Source organism: Dendrobates tinctorius, unplaced genomic scaffold (assembly GCF_039654945.1).
Source record: "Dendrobates tinctorius isolate UK_male_01 unplaced genomic scaffold, ASM3965494v1 ptg000140l, whole genome shotgun sequence".
In the NCBI taxonomy this organism is placed as follows: domain Eukaryota; kingdom Metazoa; phylum Chordata; class Amphibia; order Anura; family Dendrobatidae; genus Dendrobates; species Dendrobates tinctorius.
This window is the reverse complement of record NW_027361808.1, coordinates 8063880-8088984: the sequence shown is the minus strand read 5'-3', so window position 1 is coordinate 8088984 and position 25105 is coordinate 8063880. Positions and strand designations below refer to the sequence as shown.

Below are 25105 nucleotides of genomic sequence, written 5' to 3'. Positions count from 1 at the left end.
AGATGTGTGGTGAGCACCTTGAACCCCCAAGTGCTTCACAGAAGTTTATAACGCAGAGACGTGAAAATAAAAAATATTTTTTTTTCCTCAAAAAAAAATGATTTTTAGCCAGCAATTTTTTTTTTCACAAGGGTAGCAGGATAAATTGGACCCCAAAAGTTGTTGTACAGTTTGTCCTGAGTACGCTGGTGCCCCATATATGGGGGGAACTATTGTTTGGGCACACGTAAGGGCTCGGAATGGAAGTAGTGGCGTTTTGAAATGCAGACTTTGATGGAATGGTCTGCGGTCGTCATTACGTTTGCAGAGCCCCTGATGTGCCTAAACAATAGAAACCCCCAACAAGTGACCCCATTTTGGAAACTAGACCTCCCAAGTAACTTATCTAGATGCCTGGTGAGCACTATGGACCCCCAAGTGCTTCACAGAAGTTTATAACGCAGAGACGTGAAAATTTAAAAAAAAAATTTTTCCACAAAAATATTTTTTTAGCCCCCAATTTTTTATTTTCCCAAGGGTACCAGGAGATATTAGACCCCCAAAGTTGTTGTGCAATTTTTCCTGAGTACGCTGATACCCCATATGTTGGGGTAAACCACTGTTTGGGCACACGTCGGAGCTTGGAAGGGAGGAAGCACCGTTTAACTTTTTGAGCGCAAAATTGGCTGGAATCAATGGTTGCACCATGTCGCGTTTGGTGACCCCCTGATGTGCCTAAACAGTGGAAACCCCTCAATTCTAACTCCAGCCCTAACCCCAACACACCCCTAACCACAGCCCTAACCCCAACACATCCCTAACCCTAATTCCAACCCTAACCATAACCCTAACCCCAACATACCCCTAACCCTAATCCCAACCCTAACCATAACCCTAACCACAAGCCTAACCCTAATTCCAACCCTAACCCTAACCACAAGCCTAACCCTAATTCCAACCCTAACCCTAATTCCAACCCTAACCCTCTTTCCAACCCTAACCCTCTTTCCAACCCTAACCCTCTTTCCAACCCTAACCCTCTTTCCAACCCTAACCCTCTTTCCAACCTTAACCCTAACCCTCTTTTTAACCCTAACCCTCTTTTCAACCCTAACCCTAACCCTCTTTTCAACCCTAACCCTAATGGAAAAATAAAAATAAAAATATTTTCTTTATTTTATTAGTTCTGCCTACCTATGGGGGTGATAATCGGGGGGTTTATTTACTTTTTCTTTCATTTTGATCACTGTGAGAGTGCAGAATCCTGACCCTGGTTCAATGCCAAAATAGGGTTTTCTCAGCTTGATCAATAGCATTAGGTTCATCATACAACAACCCCAAGGCTTGAAAAAATGCGTCCACATTAGTCAGAATAGGATTTCCAGGTGTCAGAGAAAAAGCCCAATCCTGGGGATCGCCGCGCAGCAAGGAGATGACAATTTTAACCTGCTGCACAGAGCTTCCCGATGAGTTAGGCTTCAAGGCAAGAAATAGTTTACAATTATTCTTAAAATACAAAAATTTAGACCGATCCCCAGAAAACACATCAGGAGTAGGGTTTTTTGGTTCAACAGCAGGTGATTGAGCGAGATAGGCGGAAATTCCCCGCACTTCAGCAGCGAGCTGCTCAACACGATCAGACAATTGCTTAATCTCCATTAAAGAAAAAAAAAATCCTCTTACGGCCCCAGAGAAAGAGAGGAAAAATATATATAAAAAAATTGACACTTTTTTTTTTTTTTTTTTTACAATTCTCTCCTGCTTTTGAGTACCCTAGAATCTGCGGTTTAGGCTGGTGATTCTGTTATGATTGGGTCACCGAGGAGGAAAGCAAGACCAAGCTAAGCCACAGAAAACCAGAGAGGTTGGTAACTAAGTGGATTGCAGACCCCTGATCCTATCCACACAACTAGCAGTAGCCGTGGAGCGTACCTACGATGATTCTAGACACCTCGACACAGGCGGAGAACTAAATAAGCCTAAAGCAAGAAAGGGGAAATCTAAACTGCCCCAGAGCAGACCCCAAAGGAATAGATAGCCCCCAAACATATATTGTCAGTGAGACAAGAAGAAAACACAAACGCAGGTAGGAAAATAGGCTGAGCAAACGATGGGGCCCAAACTAACTAGACAGGACAGGACAGGAAAGACACTGACTGCAATCACGCAAAAAAAACCCTGCAAAAATTGCCCAACACGTCTGATAGAAAAAACACTGAAGTCACTAGACTTCGCCCACTATATCAGCACTCTGGTATATTCTAAAAACAGAGCAAAGAGAGGCCAATCTAATAAGGGACAAAAACAAACTGGCACAAACAGTAACATAAGGATGGAAATTCAGCACAGCCCCAGCCGGGGCTGGCTGACCACACAAAACTGAAATAGAAAAAAACAAATCAAATGTGAACAATAGCAAAAGAACACTTAGCTTGAGCATGCAAAGACTGAGCTGGAAACTAAGACCTCAGGAGGCAGGAAAAAAAATCACCAGCAGGGATAGAGGGAGTAAGCTATCTTAAATCCAATCAGAAACTCCAGATGTCCAATCGTCCTCCTCATTATCAGGTGGCAGACCTCTTAATTAGATCAGCTCCATTACCTCCTGTAACCACCAGAGGGAGCCTGGAAAGTTCACTAGTAACCAGAGGTAGGCCAGAAAGTGAATTCACAACAGGGAACTGTGCCTGCCTATTGGGAACCTAAGCTGCCTATTGGTATTGGTGACCTGTGCCTGCCTATTGGGGACCTGTTCTGATCTCATTCCAATTTATTTTTTTTCAACTGTTTGACTGCACCCCTACTTGTATATGTTTGAGGAAAAGGTGCGTGTAAATGGGTGTGGCTTAAAATGGGTGTGGTTTTCCCACACACAAACACAGAATCTGTTAAAAATTTGAATCCCACCCATGGGTCTGGTGTCTCTTATCTTCCTCTTGAATCTATGGGGTTAAGGTCAGGCGAGTTTGCTGGCCAATCAAGCACAGTGATACCATTGTTTTTAAACCAGGTATTGATACTTTTGGCAGTGTGGACTGGTGCCAAGTCCTGCTGGAGAATGAAGTTTCCCATCTCCAAAAAGCTTGTCGGCAGAGGGAAGCATGAAGAGCTCTAAAATTCCATGGTAGACGGCTGCGCTGACGTTGGTCTTGATAACACACAGTGGACCTACACCAGCAGATGATATGGCTCTCCAAACCATCACTGATTGTGGAAACTACACACAAGAAGACCTCAAGCAGCTTGGATTGTGTTCCTCTCCACTCTTCATCCAGACTCTGGGACTTTCATTTCCAAATGAAATGCTAAATTTGCCTTCATCTGAAAACACCACATTGGACCACTGAGCAGCAGTCCAGTTCTTTAACTCCTTGGCCCAGGTAAGACCCTTCTGGCATTGTCTATTGGTCATGAGTGGCTTGACACAAGGCATGTGACACTTGTAGCCCATGTCCTGGATACATCTGTGTGTGGTGGCTCTTGAAGCAATGACTCCAGCAGAAGTCCACTCCTTGTGAATCTCCCCCAAATTTTCGAATGGCCTTTTCTTAACAATCCTTTCAAGGCTACAGTTATCCCGACTGCTTGTGCACCTTTTTCTACCACACTTTTTCCTTCCACTCAACTTTCTATTAATATGCTTGGATACAGCACTCTGAACAGCCAGCTTCTTTAGCAATGGTGAATAAAATCGCAGTCAGAGGAGCGCTAGGAACACCAAGACAAGGTAGTTTTTCTTTAGCAATGACATTTTGTGGCTTACCCTCCTTGTGAAGTGCTAATGCCTGCCTTCTGGACATCTGTCAAGTCAGCAGTCTTCCCCATAATGGTGGAGCCTACTGAAAAAGACTAACGGACCTTTTTAAATGCTTAGGAAGCTTTTGCAGGTGTTTTTTGTTAATTATTTTAATCTACTGAGATGACAACTTTTGGGTTTTCATTGGCTGTAAGCCATAATCATCAACATTAACAGAAATAAAGACTTGAAATAGATCACTCTGTTTGTAATGACTGTATATAACATGAGTTTCACTTTTTGTATTGATGAACCGAACTAAATTAACATTTTGATGATATTGTAATTTAGTGAGAAGCACTTGTATATCCACAAAGCTATAGAAGTCATGTAGAAAACGTAACCATGTTCCACTTCTACATTGCAGTGTAACGCAGGTGCCCCTAGGGTACCGTGACAAACAAGGAGCAAAATTTCAGTCAGTTATATTGTGACATGCTTATTACAGCAACACTGGCACCGTTGTGTTGTAGCCGCAGCACATAGAGATCTTTGGCCATTTGACCTTTGCCCAAAATCCCTGTGTAACCGAACCGTTTTACGCATCAATGAAGGTGTCCACATTATAGGTATTAATGAAGATGTAAGCTAAATGAGTTGCCCCATTATCAATGGCAGGAGCTCATCACTACCCAGCCTCCCAGCTTGTTGGGTGATGTTGCACTCCTGCTTGATCAACATTTCGGAACAAAGGCATCATTGCACCACAGGCCTAGACTATGCGTTCTCTGATGCCGCGATAGAGCTCTGGAAGAGCACAGTGTCTGCATCGAGGGCTAAAAGTGTGCTCCAGCAATCCCAGCGAGCTTACGAGCTGTATTGGAAAGTTCTTGCCAGGACTCTGCACATTAGACATTGCTGCTGGACCACAAAAGTAGCTGGTATACTAAGCAATGAGCAGTAAACAAACAATAAATAAAACTGAAATGATAAAGACAACAGGGGTTGTGTGTATTGTTTCCAGTTTACTGTTTATTATTTGCTTGCTTTCACAAGTACTGTACTAATTGTGTCCATCACTGAAGATGGGAATAACCCTTTAAGGTAACGATATCCACAAGTGGGTAATGTGGCCATACTATTGTAAGAAGAAAGACCGGACCATGAGTACCTGTTCAATGCCGGGTCCGGAACTGTAGGGACTGTCTCCTCTGTTATCCGGGGGAAAGCTAATGAGACCAAACAAACTTACACATCCGGAAATAGGGAGTGTGGCTAACCGGCTGCAGCCACAGCGTGCGCGGAAGTACTTAGTTTCGTCGGGAACAGACAGCGCGCGACAGGGAGAAGTGAGTGCTCTGGCCCTCGAGACCGGTCACAGAGCAGACCCGTGCCCGCAGATCCCCACGGCAACTAGCAGCATCCGCCAGGAGACGTTCAGGACATCCGTTGGTCACCCTGAAGCGAGGAGACAAACGCTCCAGGCTCGTGAGTACCACAGACACATCACCTCAGAGAGACTCAGTGTAGGACCGCAAGCTGTACCCTGATTCCCCCGTATACATCCACCGGTCTACGTGAAACCCGGAGAGGGTCGAGACCTATACCCTTTTGGCTGCATCAGTAAATGGACTAAAAGCTCAACAGAAGGTATTGGAAGCTAAACGCTGCCGCCAGAAGACGGATCCTCGTTATAAGATAATCCTTTAATCATCCCACCATGGGGAAATTCAGAGCATTACAGCAGCAAGGCAGGAACAAGTACAGATACAGATGCATAAAGGCATTACATTGACAGTAGGTAGGTACATATACGAAAAAAAAAAAGATATAACCGGACTATCACAACTTTGGATCCATCAGTTCACTGTTTGGGTCGTTCTCCGTTTTGGACAGTGCTGGTTATACAGCCTAACTGCAGCAGGAAGGAAGGACTTTCGATAGCGCTCCCTCTCACATTTAGGATGAAGTAGCCGGTCACTGACAGTACTGCACATCTTTGTCACGGTCTCATGCATGGGATGGGAATCACTCTGCACCATGTAGCTCACCTTGGCCAGTATCCTCCTGTCGCCTACTTCCTGAACTGGATCACGGGGGTATCCCAGGACAGAGCTGGCCCTTCTAATCAGTTTGTCCAGCCTATTCCTGTCCCTGGTTGATATGCCACTACCCCAGCACGCCACACCAAAGAAAATGACTGATGCCACAACAGAGTTGAAGAAGGATGCAAGGAGTGCCCCCCTAACTCCGAAGGCTCTCAGCCTTCTGAGCAGATAAAGCCTACTGTGGCCCCTCCTGTACACTGCATCCAAGTGATGAGCCCAGTCAAGATAATTATTGAGGATCACACCAAGGTACGTATAGGTGTCGACTATCTCAATGTCATTTCCCTGAATGTTCACCACTACTGGTGGATTTTTTCCCTTGCGAAAGTCCACCACCAATTCCTTGGTCTTCCCGGAATTAATCCTAAGGTGGTTCCTCTGACACCACTCCACAAAAGCTTGGTTAGTATCTCTGTACTCTCTTTCATCTCCACCTGTGATGAGGCCTACTATTGCAGAGTCATCAGAATACTTCTGCAAGTAGCAGCTAGATGAGTTGCACCTAAAATCCGCAGTGTACAGTGTGAAGAGAAAAGGGGCAAGAACTGTACCTTGAGGTGCCCCTGTATTGCATATCACCGTGTCTGACACACTGTCCCGAACCTTTACAAACTGAGGTCGGTTTGTGAGGTAGTTAAGGATCCAGGTGGAGAGTTGGAGGTCCACGCCAACAAGGCCCAGCTTGTCTCTCAGTAGACCTGGCTGTATGGTATTAAAAGCACTAGAGAAATCGAAGAACATTATTCTCAGTGTTCCTAGGTATCTCCAGGTGAGAGAGAGTCCTATCTAGAAGGTGGATAATGGCATCATCCACACCAATGCCTGGCCTGTAGGCAAACTGGAGAGGGTCCATATCCGAGCTCACTAGAGGACGGAGACGTGTGAGAACCAATCTCTCTAGTAACTTCATCAGGTGTGATGTCAATGCTACAGGTCTATAGTATTTAAGGTCTTCCATAGGAATCATAAAGGTTATCCATAGGACTTCATCGGATCAGCATCACGACCGCCGATGTGGGCGCCATCTTCGGTTCAGCAACATCCACGACCCATGAACTGACCAAGTCAACTAAAAGAACTTTTCCCCTTCATATACCCTGCGTTTTATTACCTATTCCCTCAAATTGCTTTATCTCCCTGCGTGGAGTATTCCCCTATTAAATCCTTTAACCCTTGCTCTGCCTCTGCTGCCTCACTGCATCCTGCAACCTGCTCACACTTGGCGTAGTCGGCAGGTACAGAGGAGACAGATCAAGCGGTCCTGGGTGCACCAGGCATCGAGGAGGTAGACCAAGCAGTCCTAGGTGCTCCAAGAGTTAGTATACCACTGGGGGCAATGTTGAATAATCTTCCAAAGTTTACAGGGAGCAATACTCAGTTATGGGACCGGATTGGGCATGTCAGTGGTATGTTGAGGATGCACCCCATGACCCCCCGCTATTGAGGCAGAGATTGTATGATGGCCCTAGATGGAGAGGCAAAGAGCATCATGTTCTGGCCCCCCATGAGCGAGGTACCTTCACCAAGGTGTTACAAATCCTAGAGGAGATGCATGGGGACCCCACGGATGTCAGAAAATTGCGCATGCGCTTGTTTAGCCGTGTCCAAATGGAGAGGAGTCCATGACCCAATACATGAATGCGCTACAGGAAATTCACGCTGCAAACACTAAGCGAGATGACATAGGTGTAGGACCCCCTGATATAGTTCTGAGAGATCATCTAGTGGCAGGCTTTAGAGATGCACTGCTTAAACAGGCCTTGAGAGAGCACTTGTGGGTTAATCCACGTATGACCTTTTTAGAAGTGGGGGCCGAAGCGCGCACACATGTACAAGAACAGAGGGTGACAGTCTTGGCGGGGAAGGTCCGGAGCTGGGAGATGTCTGTTTCATTGGCAACTGAACCGAGTTGGGTGAGAGAGCTTCGGAAGGAAATACAGGACATGCAAGAGGAATGGGCTGACTTGATGAAGAAACCTTCAGTACCCCTGAAACCTCAAGGAGGCAGAACTGGACCCGAGCCCCACCAGGAAATGAGACCGCCTCGCACAGAAGAGCAGCTGATGTGTTTCAACTGTGGGAGCAATGAACATTATGCTCGTGGATGTGCGAAAAGGGAAAGACCTCTCTACCGCCGCCTGGAGCCTGAGCAGCCAAGAAGGAGAGGAAGAAGTCCCACAAGTTTAGTTTCCATAAGTCCTCTCGTTTGGACCAAAATGGATGGTCGGGTCGTCCACTGTTTAGTCGATACCGGCTCTTAAGTTACCACTATGCCTGAGACTTATTTCAGTCTTCATTTTCCTGAGACGATGCGGCCTGAATGGGGCCCAGTGATTAAGTTGACAGCAGCCAATGTTGCCCATCCCAGTCGCAGGGGTGGTCTGGATGTAAATCACTGTGTGCGCAAAGATGTGGGTCAGAAAGGAGTTGTGTTGACCGCTGGGGACCCTGGCAATGGCCCCACCGTGACGTTAGGAATGAAGGTACTGAAAGAGCTTGGGAACATCTTGTCAACGAGTATGCAGATGCGTTTCTAAATCGATAGAGCCCTCACACCCCGCAGAGAAAAGTATTTCAACAGTTGATACGGGTAGCTCAGGCCCAAGAAACATCAAGTGAGGGAAAAACATTAGGCAAGGTGATATTTCCAACCGCCACAAACCTTGTCCTACCACCAGGTCAGACTGTGATCACTCTACCTATCCGAGCCTGTACTCCTCTGGAAGGAGTCGAAGTCCAGATAGAGCCAGCTTGTATGGATCAATTGCCTCCAGGGCTCCTTGTTGTGCGGACGTTGGCCATTGTTCATGATGGCAACGTACCAGTACGATGTATATCAACCTTGTAGAAGGTGACCTCACACTTTCGTCCAAGAGGGAAATCGCACAGATCATGGGCATACAGGAAGAGCTGATACCACCAGAGGCCGTTCAGTTAGGAGTGAAACAGGGAGATCACTGGACAGTGGCTGTAACGATGTCCTCCGAACCTGAATCTAATCAACTAAAGGAAGGACTTCAAATTCTGGAACAGATGCGGGCCGGACTAACAGAACGGTCACCAAAACAGGTACAACAACTGGAAGCGGTGCTAGAGCGATACCAGGTCGTTTTTGCTCCTCGAGATGATGATTTTGGGTGTACTACAGCTATAACCCACAAAATTCCAACGGGAAACGCTGCACCCATTAGGGAACGATATCGACAAATCCAATCGCAGATGTACCAGAAGGTGAAAAAGATGTTGGCGCATATGCTGCAGAGTGAAGTCATCCGAGAGATCCAAAGTCCGTGGGCTACACTTATTGTCCTAGGTACAGAAGAAAGACGGGACCCTGCACTTCTGTGTAGACTACTGAAAACTGAATGCCTGTACCGTGCAAGACTCTTACCCACTGCCGAGAATTGAAGAATCATTGTCTACTCGGGGAAAAGCAAAGTACTTCTCGTCGTTGGATCTGGCCAGTGGGTATTGGCAAGTACCCATGTCCGAGTGTGATCGGGCGAAGGCTGCATTCATACTGCCTATGGGGCTTTTGGAGTTCAATTGGATGCCGCCTTACCAACGCACATGGCACCTTCGAACGATTAATGGAGAGATGTTTGGGAGACTTGAACTTTAAGGCTACGCTCATTTATTTGGATGACATCATCGTCTACGCCGCCACCTTTGAGGAGCACCTGCAACGGCTGGAACAGGTGTTGAGCCGGCTGCAGAAGCATGGTTTGAATTTAAAACCTCGGAAATGTCACCTCTTCCACAAGCAGATTGAATACCGGGTATATGTCATCTCCGCTGAAGGGGTGAGACCGTCATGGGAGAAAATAGCAGCGGTACAGGACTGGCTAACCCCGAAGACCTTGAAGGATGTTCGGGCCTTTCTGGGACTCACTGGGCATTATCGATGGTTCGCAAAAAACTTCACTCGCATTGTAAACCCGCTGTTGAAAGGAGTGCCGTCCGAGGCAAAAAAAAAAAAAAAAAAAAATCGAACCATTAAGCGGAGAAATAGTCAGGAAGAAGCTTTCCTGGCCCTAAAGATGGCTCTGACTGAAGCACCCATCTTGGCCTATGCAGACTTCTCTTAACCCTTTATCCTTCATACCGATGGGAGTCTGCATGGACTAGGAGCTGTATTGTCACAAACGCAGGGCGGAAAAGAGCGAGTGATTGCTTATGCGAGTAGGTCCCTTCATGACTCTGAACGAAACCCAGATAACTACAGTTCTTTTAAGTTGGAACTGCTAGCGTTGGTGTGGACCATGACCGAAGTCTTGGTGCGCACTGATAATCCTCTGGCTCATCTGGAAAATACGAAATTAGGGGCTCTGGAGCAGAGATGGGTTCCCCGCATGGCCAAGTATCAATACAAAATTGCCTACAGGAGATTAGCTGAGAACACGCATGCCGATGCATTATCACGAGTGACTCACGAGCAACCTGGCCCTAACTGGGACGAAGAGCTGGAGGCTGAAGAGGTCCCAGAATTTCGTAATCCCGCTAGAGGACACACATTGGGACGACCCCGTGATGACTTGGTACCTCTTCAGCAGGAAGATAGGGAACTCGCTCAGCTGAGGCAATGGGTGGCTTTGAAACAACTTCCCAGCCAAAGAGAAACACCTTGTTCCCAGGAACTCTGCAGACTCTTCGGCAATGGGAGAGGCTTCAACTGGAAGATAGCCTACTGTACCTGAAAGTGCAATTAACACTAGAGTTGGTAGTCACCTGGCAAGTGGTGCTCCCAGAAATGTTGCTTTGCGAGGTGGCATAGAGGCTCCCGAAAGAGAGGCACACTTCAACACTTCAGCCCGGAGAAGACATTCCACAGGCTGCAGAAGTTGATCTACCATCCTCGCTTGAAAGCTGCAGTGGATGAAGCCTGTCAACAGTGCAGAAGCTGTGAGATGGCTAAGCCTCCAGAACAGAGGGTTGATACGCAGACAATTGTGACTTCTGCTCCCCTAGAAGTTTTAATGATCGACTACTTGACTATAGGCCCAGATCACCTTGGATTTGAACACTGCCTGGTGATGACTGATCACTTCACCAAATTCGCTGTGGTAACTCCGACCCAGGACCAGGCTGCTGAATCAGCGGCGCAGGCCATCTGCAGAGACTTCATCCGAGTATATGGGTGTCCAAAGAGAATTCACTCCGACCAAGGCACCTGTTTTCAAAGGCCGGTAGTGGGAGAACTGTATCACCTGTATCAGATCGAGAAATCCCAGACGACGACCTACCATCCACAGGGAAATGGGGCTTGTGAGCGTTTCAATCGGACACTGATTCAAATGCTGCGGACGCTGGAGGAAGACAGAAAAGGTTGATGGCCTGAATTTGTGGCTGAATTTGTATAAGTGTACAACAACCAAGTGCACAGCACAACTGGATACACACCATACTCCCTGCTGTTTAACCAAAAAGGGTGAGAAATCACTGAGCTGGAGTTGGATCCAGAGCAGGACTACCCACGGACGGAGGTGTCCACCTGGGTCTGTGAACATCGGCACCATTTGCAGACTCTGCATCGCTTTGTGCAGATCAAGTTTCGGGAGCTGGGACACCATGAGACGACTCCCCTGCGAGGGACAGCTCTTAAGGCTGGGGACCGTGTGTGGGTCCAAGACAAACATCCTCGAGGCAAGTTGGAGTATTGGTGGGAGAATACCCCGTATCGGGTGAAACGTCGGATTGGAACCGAAGGTCCGGTTTATGATATTCAATCTGAAGGAGAAGAAGGCGCTCCCACTCGAATAGTCCATCGGAACATGCTACGTCCTTGCTTGTCACGAGACCCCAAACAACCAGAAGGAGCGCAAGTTTTTCCTGAAACACTCCCTTCTGCAGCTTTCGACTGTGATGAGGACGAATTCTTCAATCTGCTATCCTTTGACCCGGGAGAGGAACAGGAGGCTGAAGCCCCCCAAAATGGCTTCTCCATTGAACTTGGGCACGTCCCCGTCCACTCAACCTGACTCCACTACTCAACCTGGCTTACGCCGCACCGAACGGACAACAGCTGGAATACCACCCAACCAATACGAACAAGACCAATTTATGTGGCAGCCAATCATCCAAGAGATAGAGGAATGTCAACGTTTGCTACAGGAACTCTCGCCCGTGGAATGGCAAGCAAAACGAGAGGGGGAGTGTAATTTCTTACCGGACCACGGGTACCTTTTCTGTGCCGGGTCTGGAACGTCTCCTCTGCTGACCCGGGGAAACCTAATGAGACAAGACAAACTGACACATCGGGGAGTAGGGGGTGTGGCTAAGCAGCTGCAGCCACAGCGCACGAGGAAGTACTTTGTTTTGGCGGGAACAGATAGCACGCGGCAGGGAGAAGTGAGCCCTCGAGCCCGGTCACGGAGCAGACCAACGCCCGCAGATCCCCACGGCGACTAGCAGTGTCCACCAGGAGAGACGTGCAGGATGCCCGTTGGTCACCCTGAAGCGAGGTGACAAACGCTTTGGGCTCGTGAGTACCGTGGACACATCACCTCAGACTCAGTGTGGGACGTAAGCTGTGCCCTGATTCCCCCGTATACGTCCACCGGTCTACGTTAAACCTGGAGAGTGTCGAGACCTATACCCTCTTGGCTGCATCAGTAAGGCTACTTTCACACAACAGTTTTTTGCCGTCAGGCAGGATCCGGCTATTTTTAGAAAAACCGGATCCGGCATAAATTTTGGAGAAGTGTAGAAACGGATCCGTTTTTCTGTCGGATACGTCTAGCAGGTTATATCTGTTTCCTGGGGGCTGGCCAATTGGATCTGAGCATGCGCAGACTTAAAAAAACGGATCCGGTGGCTGGATCCGTCTTTTTCTGGATCCTGCGCATTCCGGCGCCCATAGACTTTTATTGTGGCAAAAAGCCGGAAGCGTCGGATCCGGCGCTTCCGGCTTTTTCGCCGGAGACAAAAAAACGTTACAGTAGCCGTTTTTTCCTGACGCCGGAATGAGACAAGTAGCTGGATCCGGCACAAAACGGATGAAACGCAATGCCATCCGGCGCTAATGCAAGTCAATGGGGAAAAACTGGATCCGGCATTGCATTTCGCCGGATCCGGTTTTACAAAAAAAAGCCGGATCGCGCCTGACGGCGAAAAACTGATGTGTGAAAGAGGCCTAAATGAACTAAAGGGCTCAGCGGAAGGTACCGGAAGTCAACTGCTGCCGCCATAGGACTTCATTGGATCAGCATTGCACCCATTGTTGTGGGTGCCATCTTCAGGTCAGCAACATCCACGACCCATGAACTGACCTTCACGATAAGTCAACTAAAAGAACTTCTGTTGCTATAGACACTGCTATTTTCCCCCCCATCATATACCCTGCATTTAATCACCTGTTCCCTCATTTAAATTGCTTTCTCTCCCTGCATGGATTATTCCCCTGTTAGTTAAATCCATTAACCCGTGCTCTGCCTCTGCTGCCTCACTGCATCCCGCAACCTGCTCACACTACAGACATAGAAACGTGATATTACACTAATGTGAAACTTTAGGCTGACGTCACACGCGTCTAATTTGCCTTCCACAAATCCAAAATGCATGCAAGATCCATCAGAGAAATCCATGGATAATACCTGGCTTTTCTGCTGCGGATTTGCAGCTGGAACCACTGAGAGCCTTCTCAAGGATAAGCCTTATTTAACAGAAAGGGTTTCCCAGGATATTTATTTTACACAATTCCATAGCTGACCTCGCATGAAATCTCCAACATATCAAGTTTTCAGGTTTTAACAGATTCACTGGAGGAGACAATATTCCTGGCTACAAATGGTGGCTGTTGTTGTGTTCCAGTACAAGAAAACATAGGCAATAAAATCAAATATTAAACAGTCATTTATGTGTGTCTTCTAGCAGAATTCAGCTGACACATTTTAACTTTTGCTTGTTTTCAAAGGTTATATACTTATACCAAAACAAAGGGGATGCACAACCTGATGAAACCTTTGCCTAAAAGATCAAGAGTAATAAAAGAACAAGAGTAATAATATCCTTCCCCTGCCCCTCCAGTACCGTCATCTCCCTGATTATAGTGAGACAAATTATTGTATATAGGAGATGCCTCTGGTGCAGGATTTCTTAGAAGCCAATTACCTCCCACTGAAAAACACCTCAAGGTTCTGAGTATACGTGTCCTACTAGAGACACAGCACAAAGAGCTCGGCTGTCGTGTACACCCCCGCCTTGTAAGTGCGGCTTGGACACACCATTGTCCTTTATAATGCTTTGTTGTCACATTAGACATCCCCTTCCTCCATTTATCCCATCTATACATGGAGCTCGGTGCATCATTGTTTATGGGAGTTGGGAAATGCTGCGCACCCAGAATGTACGCTAGAAAGAGCCACCGGCACACATGGCCGCTTCCTCTCTGAAGTACTAGTGGATCAGGAAGAGAACCCCAGTTTTTTTACATATGGGAGTCCTGGAAATGGAACTTGCACCCGTCAGGCATTTATGCCATGTGTGTCTGAGGGCAAGACCCCTTCATACTTTATTGTGCCATTATAGAATGGTCGAATGTTACAGTGTGACCCTCTTTGGCAAAGAGGAAACAATAGATTGCTTTTAGTGTATCTTCCTTTGTTAGTCAAATACAATTGAACGGTAAACCTACACCACATGATGACCGACTCTACAGATCACTTGTATCCTTTTCTTATAGGGACCAGTCTGACATGGCTCTTGAGCCATCTTTGAGTGTCTGGCCACACACAATGATGTCACTGGCCCCATTATCAGTCCACAAAGGCATTTGTATGAGCTGTACACATTTATAGTAGGATGAGCCCATAGAACACATATCCTTTCCTTATAAGGACCAGTTTGGGCCGGATACTGAGCCATCTTTAGTATATGGCCGTTCATGATGATGTCACCGACCTCATTATGAGCCCACAGACCCACTGCTGTATAGATCAGACGTTTATAGTAAGATGATCCCATCGAGCACATATCCTTTTCTTATAAGAACCAGTCTGGGCCGGATCATGAGTACATACAGCCATCTTTTAGTATATGGCGCCTCGTGATGACGTCACCGGCCTCCTTATCACTCTGTAGAGCCGCTGATGTACAGATCGGATGTATATAGTAGAACGATCCCATACAGCACGTATCCTTTTCTTATAAGAACCAGTCTGGGCTGGATCATGAGTACATACAGCCATCTTTTAGTATATGGCGGCTCGTGATGATGTCACCGGCCTCATCACTCTGTAGATCCACTGATGTACAGATCGGATGTATATAGTAGAACGATCCCATACAGCACGTATCCTTTTCTTATAAGAACCAGTCTGGGCCGGATCATGAGTACATACAGCCATCTTTTAGTATATGGCGCCTCGAGATGACGTCACCGGCCTCCTTATCACTCTGTAGAGCCGCTGATGTACAGATCGGATGTATATAGTAGAACGATCCCATACAGCACGTATCCTTTTCTTATAAGAACCAGTCTGGGCCGGATCATGAGTACATACAGCCATCTTTTAGTATATGGCGCCTCGTGATGACGTCACCGGCCTCCTTATCACTCTGTAGAGCCGCTGATGTACAGATCGGATGTATATAGTAGAACGATCCCATACAGCACGTATCCTTTTCTTATAAGAACCAGTCTGGGCCGGATCATGAGTACATACAGCCATCTTTTAGTATATGTCGCCTCGTGATGACGTCACCGGCCTCCTTATCACTCTGTAGATCCGCTGATGTACAGATCGGATGTATATAGTAGAACGATCCCATACAGCACGTATCCTTTTCTTATAAGAACCAGTCTGGGCTGGATCATGAGTACATACAGCCATCTTTTAGTATATGGCGCCTCGTGATGACGTCACCGGCCTCATCACTCTGTAGATCCGCTGATGTACAGATCGGATATTTATAGTAGAACGATCCCATACAGCACGTATCCTTTTCTTATAAGAACCAATCTGGGCCGGATCATGAGTACATACAGCCATCTTTTAGTATATGGCGGCTCGTGATGATGTCACCGGCCTCATCACTCTGTAGAGCCGCTGATGTACAGATCAGATGTATATAGTAGAACGATCCCATACAGCACGTATCCTTTTCTTATAAGAACCAGTCTGGGCCGGATCCTGAGAACAGACACCTTTGGGTGTCTGGCCACTCACGACGATGTCACCGGCCCCACTATCAGCCCTCAGGTGCAGAAATCATACACTTCTGGTGGCAGGGCTCCATCACCCACATACACTAGTATCCCTCCACCTCACAGGAGAAGCAGCTGTGCCCCCCATGTCTCCACATACCTGAGGCAGTGTACCAGCTGCCAGCATGGCTCGCCTCTCTGCACAGCGCTCGGTTGGACATCTTGGTGCTGGAGCCGCCTATGGTGTGTGCCCGGGAGGATGAGATGGCTCTGGAGACGGTGTGTACACACCCTGTGCTCCCTGGATGTCTGAGGGCTGGATGAATGGTGCAGCCACTGATAGGAGGAGGCGGACGGAGCAGAGGACTGACACTCCTCCAACAGAGCGAGCAGTGCGGGGACACCAACACCGTGATTCAAATGATGGCTGCTCGCCAGCTCTGCCGCACTACGGGCCCGACACCACCGCCGCCGCCGGGCTCGCGTGTCACTGCCGGTGGGGTCAGCGGCTCCCGGTGGTAACGCTGGCAGACAGTCACACAGTGTTATGCCGGGGCTCTACTTCAGAGACAATAGGGTGCGCTGCTCGTAGTTGGGACTGAGGCCTATAAGGCCGAGAGAAAGCTCGCAGAGCAATAGAAGGGCGAAGCGGATATTCCAAACACTTCACTAGTTTGTACCTTGTGAGAGCCCGTACAGAAAGAGGTTATGTGGGCGGAGACTACTCTGATTGGTTCGCACGTGGTTTTAGAAAAGACGTCAAGGGGGTGGAGCCGGCAGCGCTCGCCGGTGATGACGTCAGAAGCCGGCTTTGGTGGTGGTGTAGCTCGGCCTCTGCCAGGCACGCAGCGTGCGTGCTACAGAGGAGTGGAAGGAGCGCGCACGCTGCAGGCAGTCCTTTCAGCTGCGAGCCTTCTGTCCTGCTTCTCTCGCAGGGTCGTTAGCACGGGTGTCCAGGGTTGGTTGCGTTGGGATTTGGAGACGCGGCCATTTGGCAGTGTGGGTTTTTCTTCTTCATTCTTGTATGATGTTGATGGTTTTCTCTCCTGATGAGTTGTGGTGTCGAGTGACCCCCGAGTATATTATTAGTGGGGTCGAATCAGCAGCTCCATCACTGGGTTGTTTGGTTTTATTCCATTGTTCGCTGGCTGGTGACAGGGTCCGGGGTGACCGGGGCGCTGGAGCGTCGTGGCGTTCTGTTGTGGACACTTCTGTGTGAGGACTTGTCTGTCTGCAGGATAAACTGGAAAAGAATGGACGTAACTGGTCCAAACCTATAGAGCGGAATGTGCAGAAGTGGGGGGATTGCACACTGCAGGGGCAGCAATGGTCTAGGCAGTATCCTTCTGCTTGGTGGCTTTAGGGGCTGCCCTTTGTACAGTGTGGATCTCCAGGGGGCTTCAATCTGATCTGTCAATAGACTTTAAACATCAGGACAATCAAGGCTATGTGCACACGTAAGCAGAAAACTTCTGCATGAAAACCGGACTCCTTCCCAGAAACCGCGCATAGAAAATAGCTAGAAATGCGGAATTTTCCACAAATTTAATGAGCATGCTGCGTTTTTTCCGCCATGCGTTTTTTTTTTGCTGAAAAAACAAATCAATATGCACAAAAAGTGCAGAATTTATTAAAATGAATGGGATGTTTCTTTAAAGCATTTTTTTAAAGCGTTTTGTTTGGTAAAACTGCAAAACACCGCATACGTGTGAACATCCCCTAACTGCAGTGATGCTGTAGACCCTCCATGCAGGGTGTGCCCTCACTGACCCCAGACTGATAAGATGGGGTAAAGGCCAATCCCTGGCTCCTGTGATGAATGTGACTGTCACAGCCCTAGAAAAGCTTTGTTTTTAAATAAACTCTTTAGTTTGTTCCCTCTTTTGAAAGGCCCCACCACAAAGGGAGACCAGTGATCAATGCAAAGCCTATCCCATGTTCATTCCCCTAGTATCTCTATATATGCCATGTTCATTCCCCAAGCACAGGGAATATAATATACACCTGTATATATTCCATGCTTGTCTAAAATGCTGAATAAACCAATCATGCCTCTATTTTTGGACCAATAAGTTATACTACTTTTTATTCCTTTTGTTCGTTCTTTGGTAGGTCCCGTACAGTCCAAGCTGTAGTTTTTAGTGCTACCGTTTTCAAGACTTTTTGTTCTCATTTTATTGCATTTTTTTTAACTTTGGTTACAGTATCAGTTCTGTTTTGCACTATTTTAATATCTTCTCTTCAGTATTTGCCATTTGAAATTAATATTTTATACTTTGTTAGTTAAAGGGTTGTCCACTACTAGGTCAACCCCTTCTCATTCCTCATGTATAAAAACACCTATACTCTCCTCAGGTGCAGGTGTTCCAGCGGTGTCTGCACTCTCACCCGGGTCTCGCGTGAGGTTATGTCTCATGAGCCCAGCGCCCAATCTGCACCGGCTTCAGACAAATTGAACATCAAGAGTCAGAGAGCAGCCGCAGCCCTGGCTTCCTGTTAATGTTCAGTACACTCAAAGGCGGGGACATTGAAGCCACTACTGATATGAAGTAACAACCTCACATGAGGCACGAGAGGGGAGTATAGGTGTTTTTATTTTAAAGGGAATCTGTCACCCTTTTTTTTTTTTTGTCTATCAGCTGCGGCCACCGCCATCAGGGCTTATCTACAGCATTCTGTAATGCTGTAGATAAGCCCCCGATGTAACCTGAAAGATAAGAAAAAAGAGTTAGATTATACTCACCCCGGCGTCTGGTCCAGTCCGATGGGTGTCGCCGTCCAGTCCGGCGCCTCCCATCTTCATACGATGCCGTCCTCTTCTTTCCACCCTGTCGTGGCTCCTGCGCAGGTGCACTTCTCTGCCCTGTTGAGGGCAGAGCAGAGTCCTGCAGTGCGCAAAGGTCCGGCGCCTGCGCACTGCAGTATTCTGCTCTGCCCTCAACAGGGCAGAGCAGTGCGCTTGCACCGGAGCCACGACAGGAAGGAAAGAGGACGACATCGTATGAAGATGGGAGGCACCGGACCGCAACACCCATCGGACCAGACCGCCCCCAGTGAGTATAATCTAACTTTTTTTCTTCTCTTTCAGGTTACATCGGGGGCTTATCTACAGCATTACAGAATGCTGTAGATAAGCCCCTGATGGCGGTGTCGGCAGCTCATAGACGAAAAAGAGGGTGACAGATTCCTTTTAACAAAGCCAAAAAATAAGAGGTTGTACAAGTAGTGGACAACCCCTTTAAGATGGTTATATAAAAGGCCATGGCTAGACTGGTCATTGGACAAATCTGGGAAATGGCAGATGGGCCCTTCTGGCCACTTACTCCAACAGGACACAGTCTACTTGTGGCCTGCTGCAGGTTGGTGCCACATAGGAGGATGTTTGTCGGCACTATGATGTCACTGCATCGCTCCTTCATTGTTCACTGCAAGGTAGGATTGAAGAAAAGATGGCAATTGTGGTGGACAGGGAGCCTCGATATGGTGAGTTAAAAAAAAAAAAACTTTAACGGCATGGGGGCCCCATCATTCTGTATGGGTGTCTGCAAGGAGGTTGGGGAGCAATCATACTGTTGGGATCCCGGGTGGAAGACCATCATACTGTGTTTACTGTGTTGGTCAATCATGCTCTGTGGGAGTGCATCATACTCTGATACTGTATGAAGGGACCAGCCTACTGTGTGGGGAAGACCAGTAATATTACTGTATGTGGAGGGGTTATGGGGGAACCGCTATACTGTATGGTGGGGGTGGAGCTCTGGGGGGACAATATAGACTGTTGGGATAGTGAGGCTATGCGGGCGTGCATGCATTGTGGGGAAACACTGTGTAGGGGGATGACATTCATGTGTATGTGGAGGAATCTGAGAACATCATTCTGTGTTGGGGTATTTTTTGGGGAATCATACTTTATGGGGCCATGGAAGGGTTATCACAGTGGGTGAGAGCACGAAGGGGCTTTAGTAGGGGCATAACTATGTAAGTGTTGCAATACATTTCCCTCTCCATATCTTGAAAATTTGCGTGGTATGAGCCATGATCGAAATCACGTGGGCCCGTAGCAAAAGTTCTGTGTGTCACTTCTTAGGGGTATTATTACATGAAAGAGCTTCTGGGGATCATTGTCACATGGAAGCACAATGGGAAGGGTGGTGGAATTATCAGGAGGCACATCGAAGGATCATTGTAGTGGAAGCGCAGGAGGGGACATTATTGTAATAATAAAGCAGAGTTGTCTTTTTTAATTATTGGGTCATATTATAAGGTGCAGGGCCAGCTCCAGGTGTTTGAGTGTCCCAGGCGAAATAATCTTAACCCCCTTAATACAGCCAATATGTCTTTTTACTGACCTGAGATACAAAAGGACATCATCCCCATACATGTGACAATCCAGCAGCTGCCGGCTGTACACTATAGCTGACAACTTTCTGTATCAGTGTTGGCACCGTCCATATCTGCTTAACCCCTTAGTTGCTGCTGTCAAAAGTGACTATCAAATAAATGGTTAATAGATTTTGGGGACTTCAGCTTTAATCTAATTGACACATAGCAGTTCATGGCCAAATAGTGGCATTAGTCTCCCGGATATAGTGGTTGGTTCAGAAGTTAGCGACATTTAGGTGGTTAAAAAATCATTTTTTTTCTATTGGTTCGTTTTGATCACTGTGATAGACCTTATCACAGTGATCAAAATAAAAATAGTAAATCAAATCCCCCTTTATCACCCCCTTAGTTAGGGAAAAATAATAAAATAACATGCATTTATTTCCATTTTTTCCAGTTACCTTCCACGACACCAGCATTGGAGGATGTGTCTCTGCCCTAATGGGGTACAGGAAGCACAGAAGAGGTTAAATTCCCCTACCATTCCTACAGCCTCCAGCATTTTTGCTGTCCCCTATGGGGCATGAAGAGGTTCCTGATGGTGCTGCATGGCCGGCAATCCGGAGCACCCCACATCCTCCTGCGACTCGGGACCCTCTTTCCCGCCTCTCCTGCGCTTCCTAGGGGGGTAAAGTGGGTCGGTGATGTGCGGCTGGGGTCCTTTAGTAGCTCCCCATCTCTCCTAAGAGAAGGATGGCAGCTGCGGAATCTGATTCAGACTCAGGCGAGGTCTGTACCTCTGAGTAGGAGGATATTTGGGAGAATGAGAGTTCCACTCCCACCCCCAAGTCTGATAAAAAAAATAAAAGTATTTCTCTTCTGAGGTTATGGAAGAATTGATAAGCATGGTGAGGGGCACCATGGGGGTTGAGGAGGAGGAAGTGAGATACTCTGCAGGATGAAATGTTTGGGGGTCTGAAACCAAAGAAACAGAAAGGGTTTCCTATACACGAGAATAATCAAAGCCTTATCCTTCATGAGTGGGACCTTCCTGAGAAGGGACTTAGCATCCCGTCTGAGTTAAAAAATCGCTTTCCCCTAGATGGAGATTGCTCTTTATGGGATACCCCCAAAGTGGATGTGCAGGTGGCCAAAAAGACGGCTCTTCCTTTCGAAGACTCGTCCCACCTCAATATCCCATGGATGGTAAAAGAGAGAGCTTGCTAAGTAAGTCCTGGGGCACCACCACCAATCTGCTTAAAACAAATGTGGCCTCACCAGGTCTCTATTCAGCTGGTTGCGTATGTTAGAGGACCACCTTACGCAGGGGACTTCTAGGGAGGAGATACTTAACTCTCTTCCCCTCCTTCAGAAAGCAATGGGTTTTTTCGCTGATGCTTCAGCTGAGTCCATCCGGGTAGCAGTCATGGGGTGGTGACCTCACTTCCAAGACTAAGCTGTGCGTCATCCCCTTTCAGGTCCATTATGTCTTCAGTCCAGCTCTCAACGAAATCCTAGCGAAAGTTACCAAAAAGAACAAGTCACTTCCCGAGCAGAAAAACCCTAGGAAACGCTTTTTTCGTTCCCCCTCCTCGTGATCAGTCTTTCCAGAGGGAATTCAAGAGGAAAGGCAAGACGGGCCGTTGGAGTTATCCAAAGGGGGGTAAGGGCAAACACATCCTTGTCCCCCACCACCAGCAGAACTCTGACAAGCAGTGACTGCCCTCCAGTCGGGAGTCGACTCTCCCGGTGGCAATCCATCTCCACAAACCAATGGGTTTACTGTACCATACAGGATGGATTGAAACTAGAATTTGAGAGTTCCCCCCCCCTCAGTGCCTGAGAGTTACCTCTACAGTTTCCATACCTTCAGAAGTCCTTGCTATTACATCTCCAAGGTCTACTCCAATTAGAGGTAATCTCTTGTGTACCACAACATGAGCTGGGCAAGGGCCACTATTCTCGCCTGTTCCTCATAAAGAAACCCTTAGGGAAGCTAGGGGTTATCATAAATCTGAAGCCCCTGAACCAAGTAATCAGGTACAGATGTTTCAGGAGTCGACCAAATCAGCAATCCCGCTCATCGTACAGAACTGGGTAATTGCTACAATAGATCTGAAGGATACCCATTATCATGTGCTAGTGCATCCAGACCACAGGAAGTTCCTCAGATTTGCAGTCTCCCATGGTCACCAGGTGAGCCATTACCAGTTCAATGTCCTACCATTCGGCATTTCATCAGCATTTAACAAGATTATTGTCACAACTGCAGCCGCAGACGCGGCCCAGCAGGTGCCTCCACGCCGATGGCGAGGGGCGGGCATCCCCCGGGGACGCAATATGGACCCTCTATACCAGAGAGGAGGACCAGGGCCTACCCGAACTAGGGAAGGGCAGCAACCGGGATACTGTGGCAGCTGAGCATGTGGACAAGGACACGTAGGACTTTATGACACCGCACAACTTCAGGTATAAATAAAGTAAAGTTTACTTAAAGTAAAGTCACAGTACATAGACAAAACCAGGACACACGAGGTCATCTAGACCAGGGGTCCCCAACCGCCGGTCCGCGGCCCAGCACCGGGCCGCTGCAGTGCCCTTGCCGGTCCGCGGACACAAGGGGAGCCAGGGGCGGTCAGTGGCGTAGCGGGGGCTGGGGCGGCGTGTGTAGCGGCGGCAGGGAGCGATCCAAGCAGCTCCGCTGCCTGCAGGAGGGAATAGCAGGAGCGGAGCTGCAAGGACCCGTCCAGCTTCCTGCCCGCCGCCCGCGCTTCCTGTCTCTGACACAGAGAGGAGCGCGGCCGCTGCTGTGTCAGAGCGAGGAAGCGCGGGCGGCGGGCAGGTGAGAGGAGAGAGGTGGTGTCTGTGTGTGTGTTTGTGTGTGTATGTATGTCTGTTGGTCTGTGTTTGTGTAGCCTGGCCCTGGAGGAGATGGGGACATGAGGAGAAGGCCATGAGGGGAGTGATGGGGTGAAGGCAATGATGGAGAGAGCAGTGATGGGGTGAAGGGAGTGATGGGGAGAAGGGAGTGATGGGGAGAGGGGAGTGATGGGCTGAAGGCAATGATGGGGAGAAGGGAGTGATGGGGTGAAGGCAATGATGGAGAGATGGCAGTGATGGGTTGAAGGCAATGATGGAGAGATGGCAGTGATGGGGTGAAGGCAATGATGGAGAGATGGCAGTGATGGGGTGAAGGCAATGATGGGGAGAAGGGAGTGATGGGGTGAAGGCAATGATGGGGAGAGGGGAGTGATGGGGTGAAGGCAATGATGGGGAGAAGGTAATGATGGGGAGAGGGGAGTGATGGGGAGAATGGAGTGATGGGGTGAAGGCAATGATGGGGAGAAGGGAGTGATGGGGTGAAGGCAATGATGGGGAGAAGGGAGTGATGGGGTGAAGGCAATGATGGGGAGAAGGGAGTGATGGGGTGAAGGCAATGATGGGGAGAGGGGAGTGATGGGCTGAAGGCAATGATGGGGAGAGGGGAGTGATGGGCTGAAGGCAATGATGGGGAGAAGGGAGTGATGGGCTGAAGGCAATGATGGGGAGAAGGGAGTGATGGGGTGAAGGCAATGATGGGGAGAAGGGAGTGATGGGGAGAAGGGAGTGATGGGTTGAAGGCAATGATGGGGAGAGGGGAGTGATGGGCTGAAGGCAATGATGGGGAGAAGGGAGTGATGGGCTGAAGGCAATGATGGGGAGAAGGGAGTGATGGGGAGAAGGGAGTGATGGGGTGAAGGCAATGATGGGGAGAGGGGAGTGATGGGGTGAAGGCAATGATGGGGAGAAGGGAGTGATGGGGTGAAGGCAATGATGGGGAGAAGGGAGTGATGGGGTGAAGGCAATGATGGGGAGAAGGGAGTGATGGGGTGAAGGCAATGATGGGGAGAAGGGAGTGATGGGCTGAAGGCAATGATGGGGAGAAGGGAGTGATGGGCTGAAGGCAATGATGGGGAGAAGGGAGTGATGGGTTGAAGGCAATGATGGGGAGAGGGGAGTGATGGGGTGAAGGCAATGATGGGGAGAAGGGAGTGATGGGGTGAAGGCAATGATGGAGAGAGGGGAGTGATGGGGTGAAGGCAATGATGGGGAGAAGGGGGTGATGGAGCATTCACTCAAAACCTATGGTGAGTTGAGTCACATTATAAATGTTATTTAATTATAAGTATGCACTGCTACACTACAACCGTGTCCATAGCCCTGCCCCCTTATGACCAAAGCCCCACCCCTGCCACACCTCCATCCCCGCCCTGCCGGGCCATGGAAGAATGGTCTTGCTTGAAACCGGTCCCTGGTGCAAAAAAGGTTGGGGACCACTGATCTAGACGCAGGCAGGACATCAGAGTCACCGGCAGACATCAGACGGGAGTCGTTTGGTTCCGGACATCCAACACGACCTACAGGCACCATTGCAGTCATCCGGCTCCAGGCAGCGGTCATCAGGTTCCAGACTGCTGTCGTTAGGCTCCGGGCATCGGACCTAGGAAGGAACTCAAGCGCGATGGTGCTAACACCACAGGATTGCTGGGCCTGCATGGAGCTAGCACCGCATGGTAGTCAGAGCTCAGCATAGTAGATGCTCAGCAGGAACACCGGTTACAAGAGTCTGAGTCACTGGGTGCAGGGTTCCAAACACAGAGTGATTCCAGGAACAACATAGCAGACAGTTCAGACATGGTCAGGTACAGGATCAAGGATACTGGATACACTGCCTCTAGGCCAGGCCGAATTTAGACGGGGTCAGGTACAGGACAGGTACAGTATCAAGGATTCAGGCCCGGATATACCGCCTCCGGGGCAGGGCGAGGGTACAGG

General features: G+C 48.5%; 1 protein-coding gene and 1 long non-coding RNA gene across 3 annotated transcripts in view; one reads left to right on the top strand and one right to left on the bottom strand.

The window, feature by feature from the left end:
- Positions 1–16616, bottom strand: part of MEMO1 (mediator of cell motility 1) — a 233703-nt gene extending 217087 nt beyond the window's left edge. The window contains exon 1 of one of the 2 annotated variants that reach the window (XM_073545114.1): positions 16128–16616. In XM_073545114.1, coding sequence (XP_073401215.1) covers positions 16128–16188 — 61 coding nt within the window. In that variant the 5' untranslated portion in view covers positions 16189–16616. The remainder of the gene's footprint in view (positions 1–16127) is intronic. The other variant, XM_073545113.1, reaches the window with a different exon arrangement.
- A 59-nt stretch (positions 16617–16675) lies between these two features.
- LOC141049018 (uncharacterized) lies at positions 16676–21178 on the top strand. The gene is made up of 2 exons (XR_012220230.1): positions 16676–16966; positions 20748–21178. It is a non-coding gene; the product is annotated as an uncharacterized lncRNA (long non-coding RNA).
- Positions 21179–25105: the final 3927 nt, after the last annotated feature.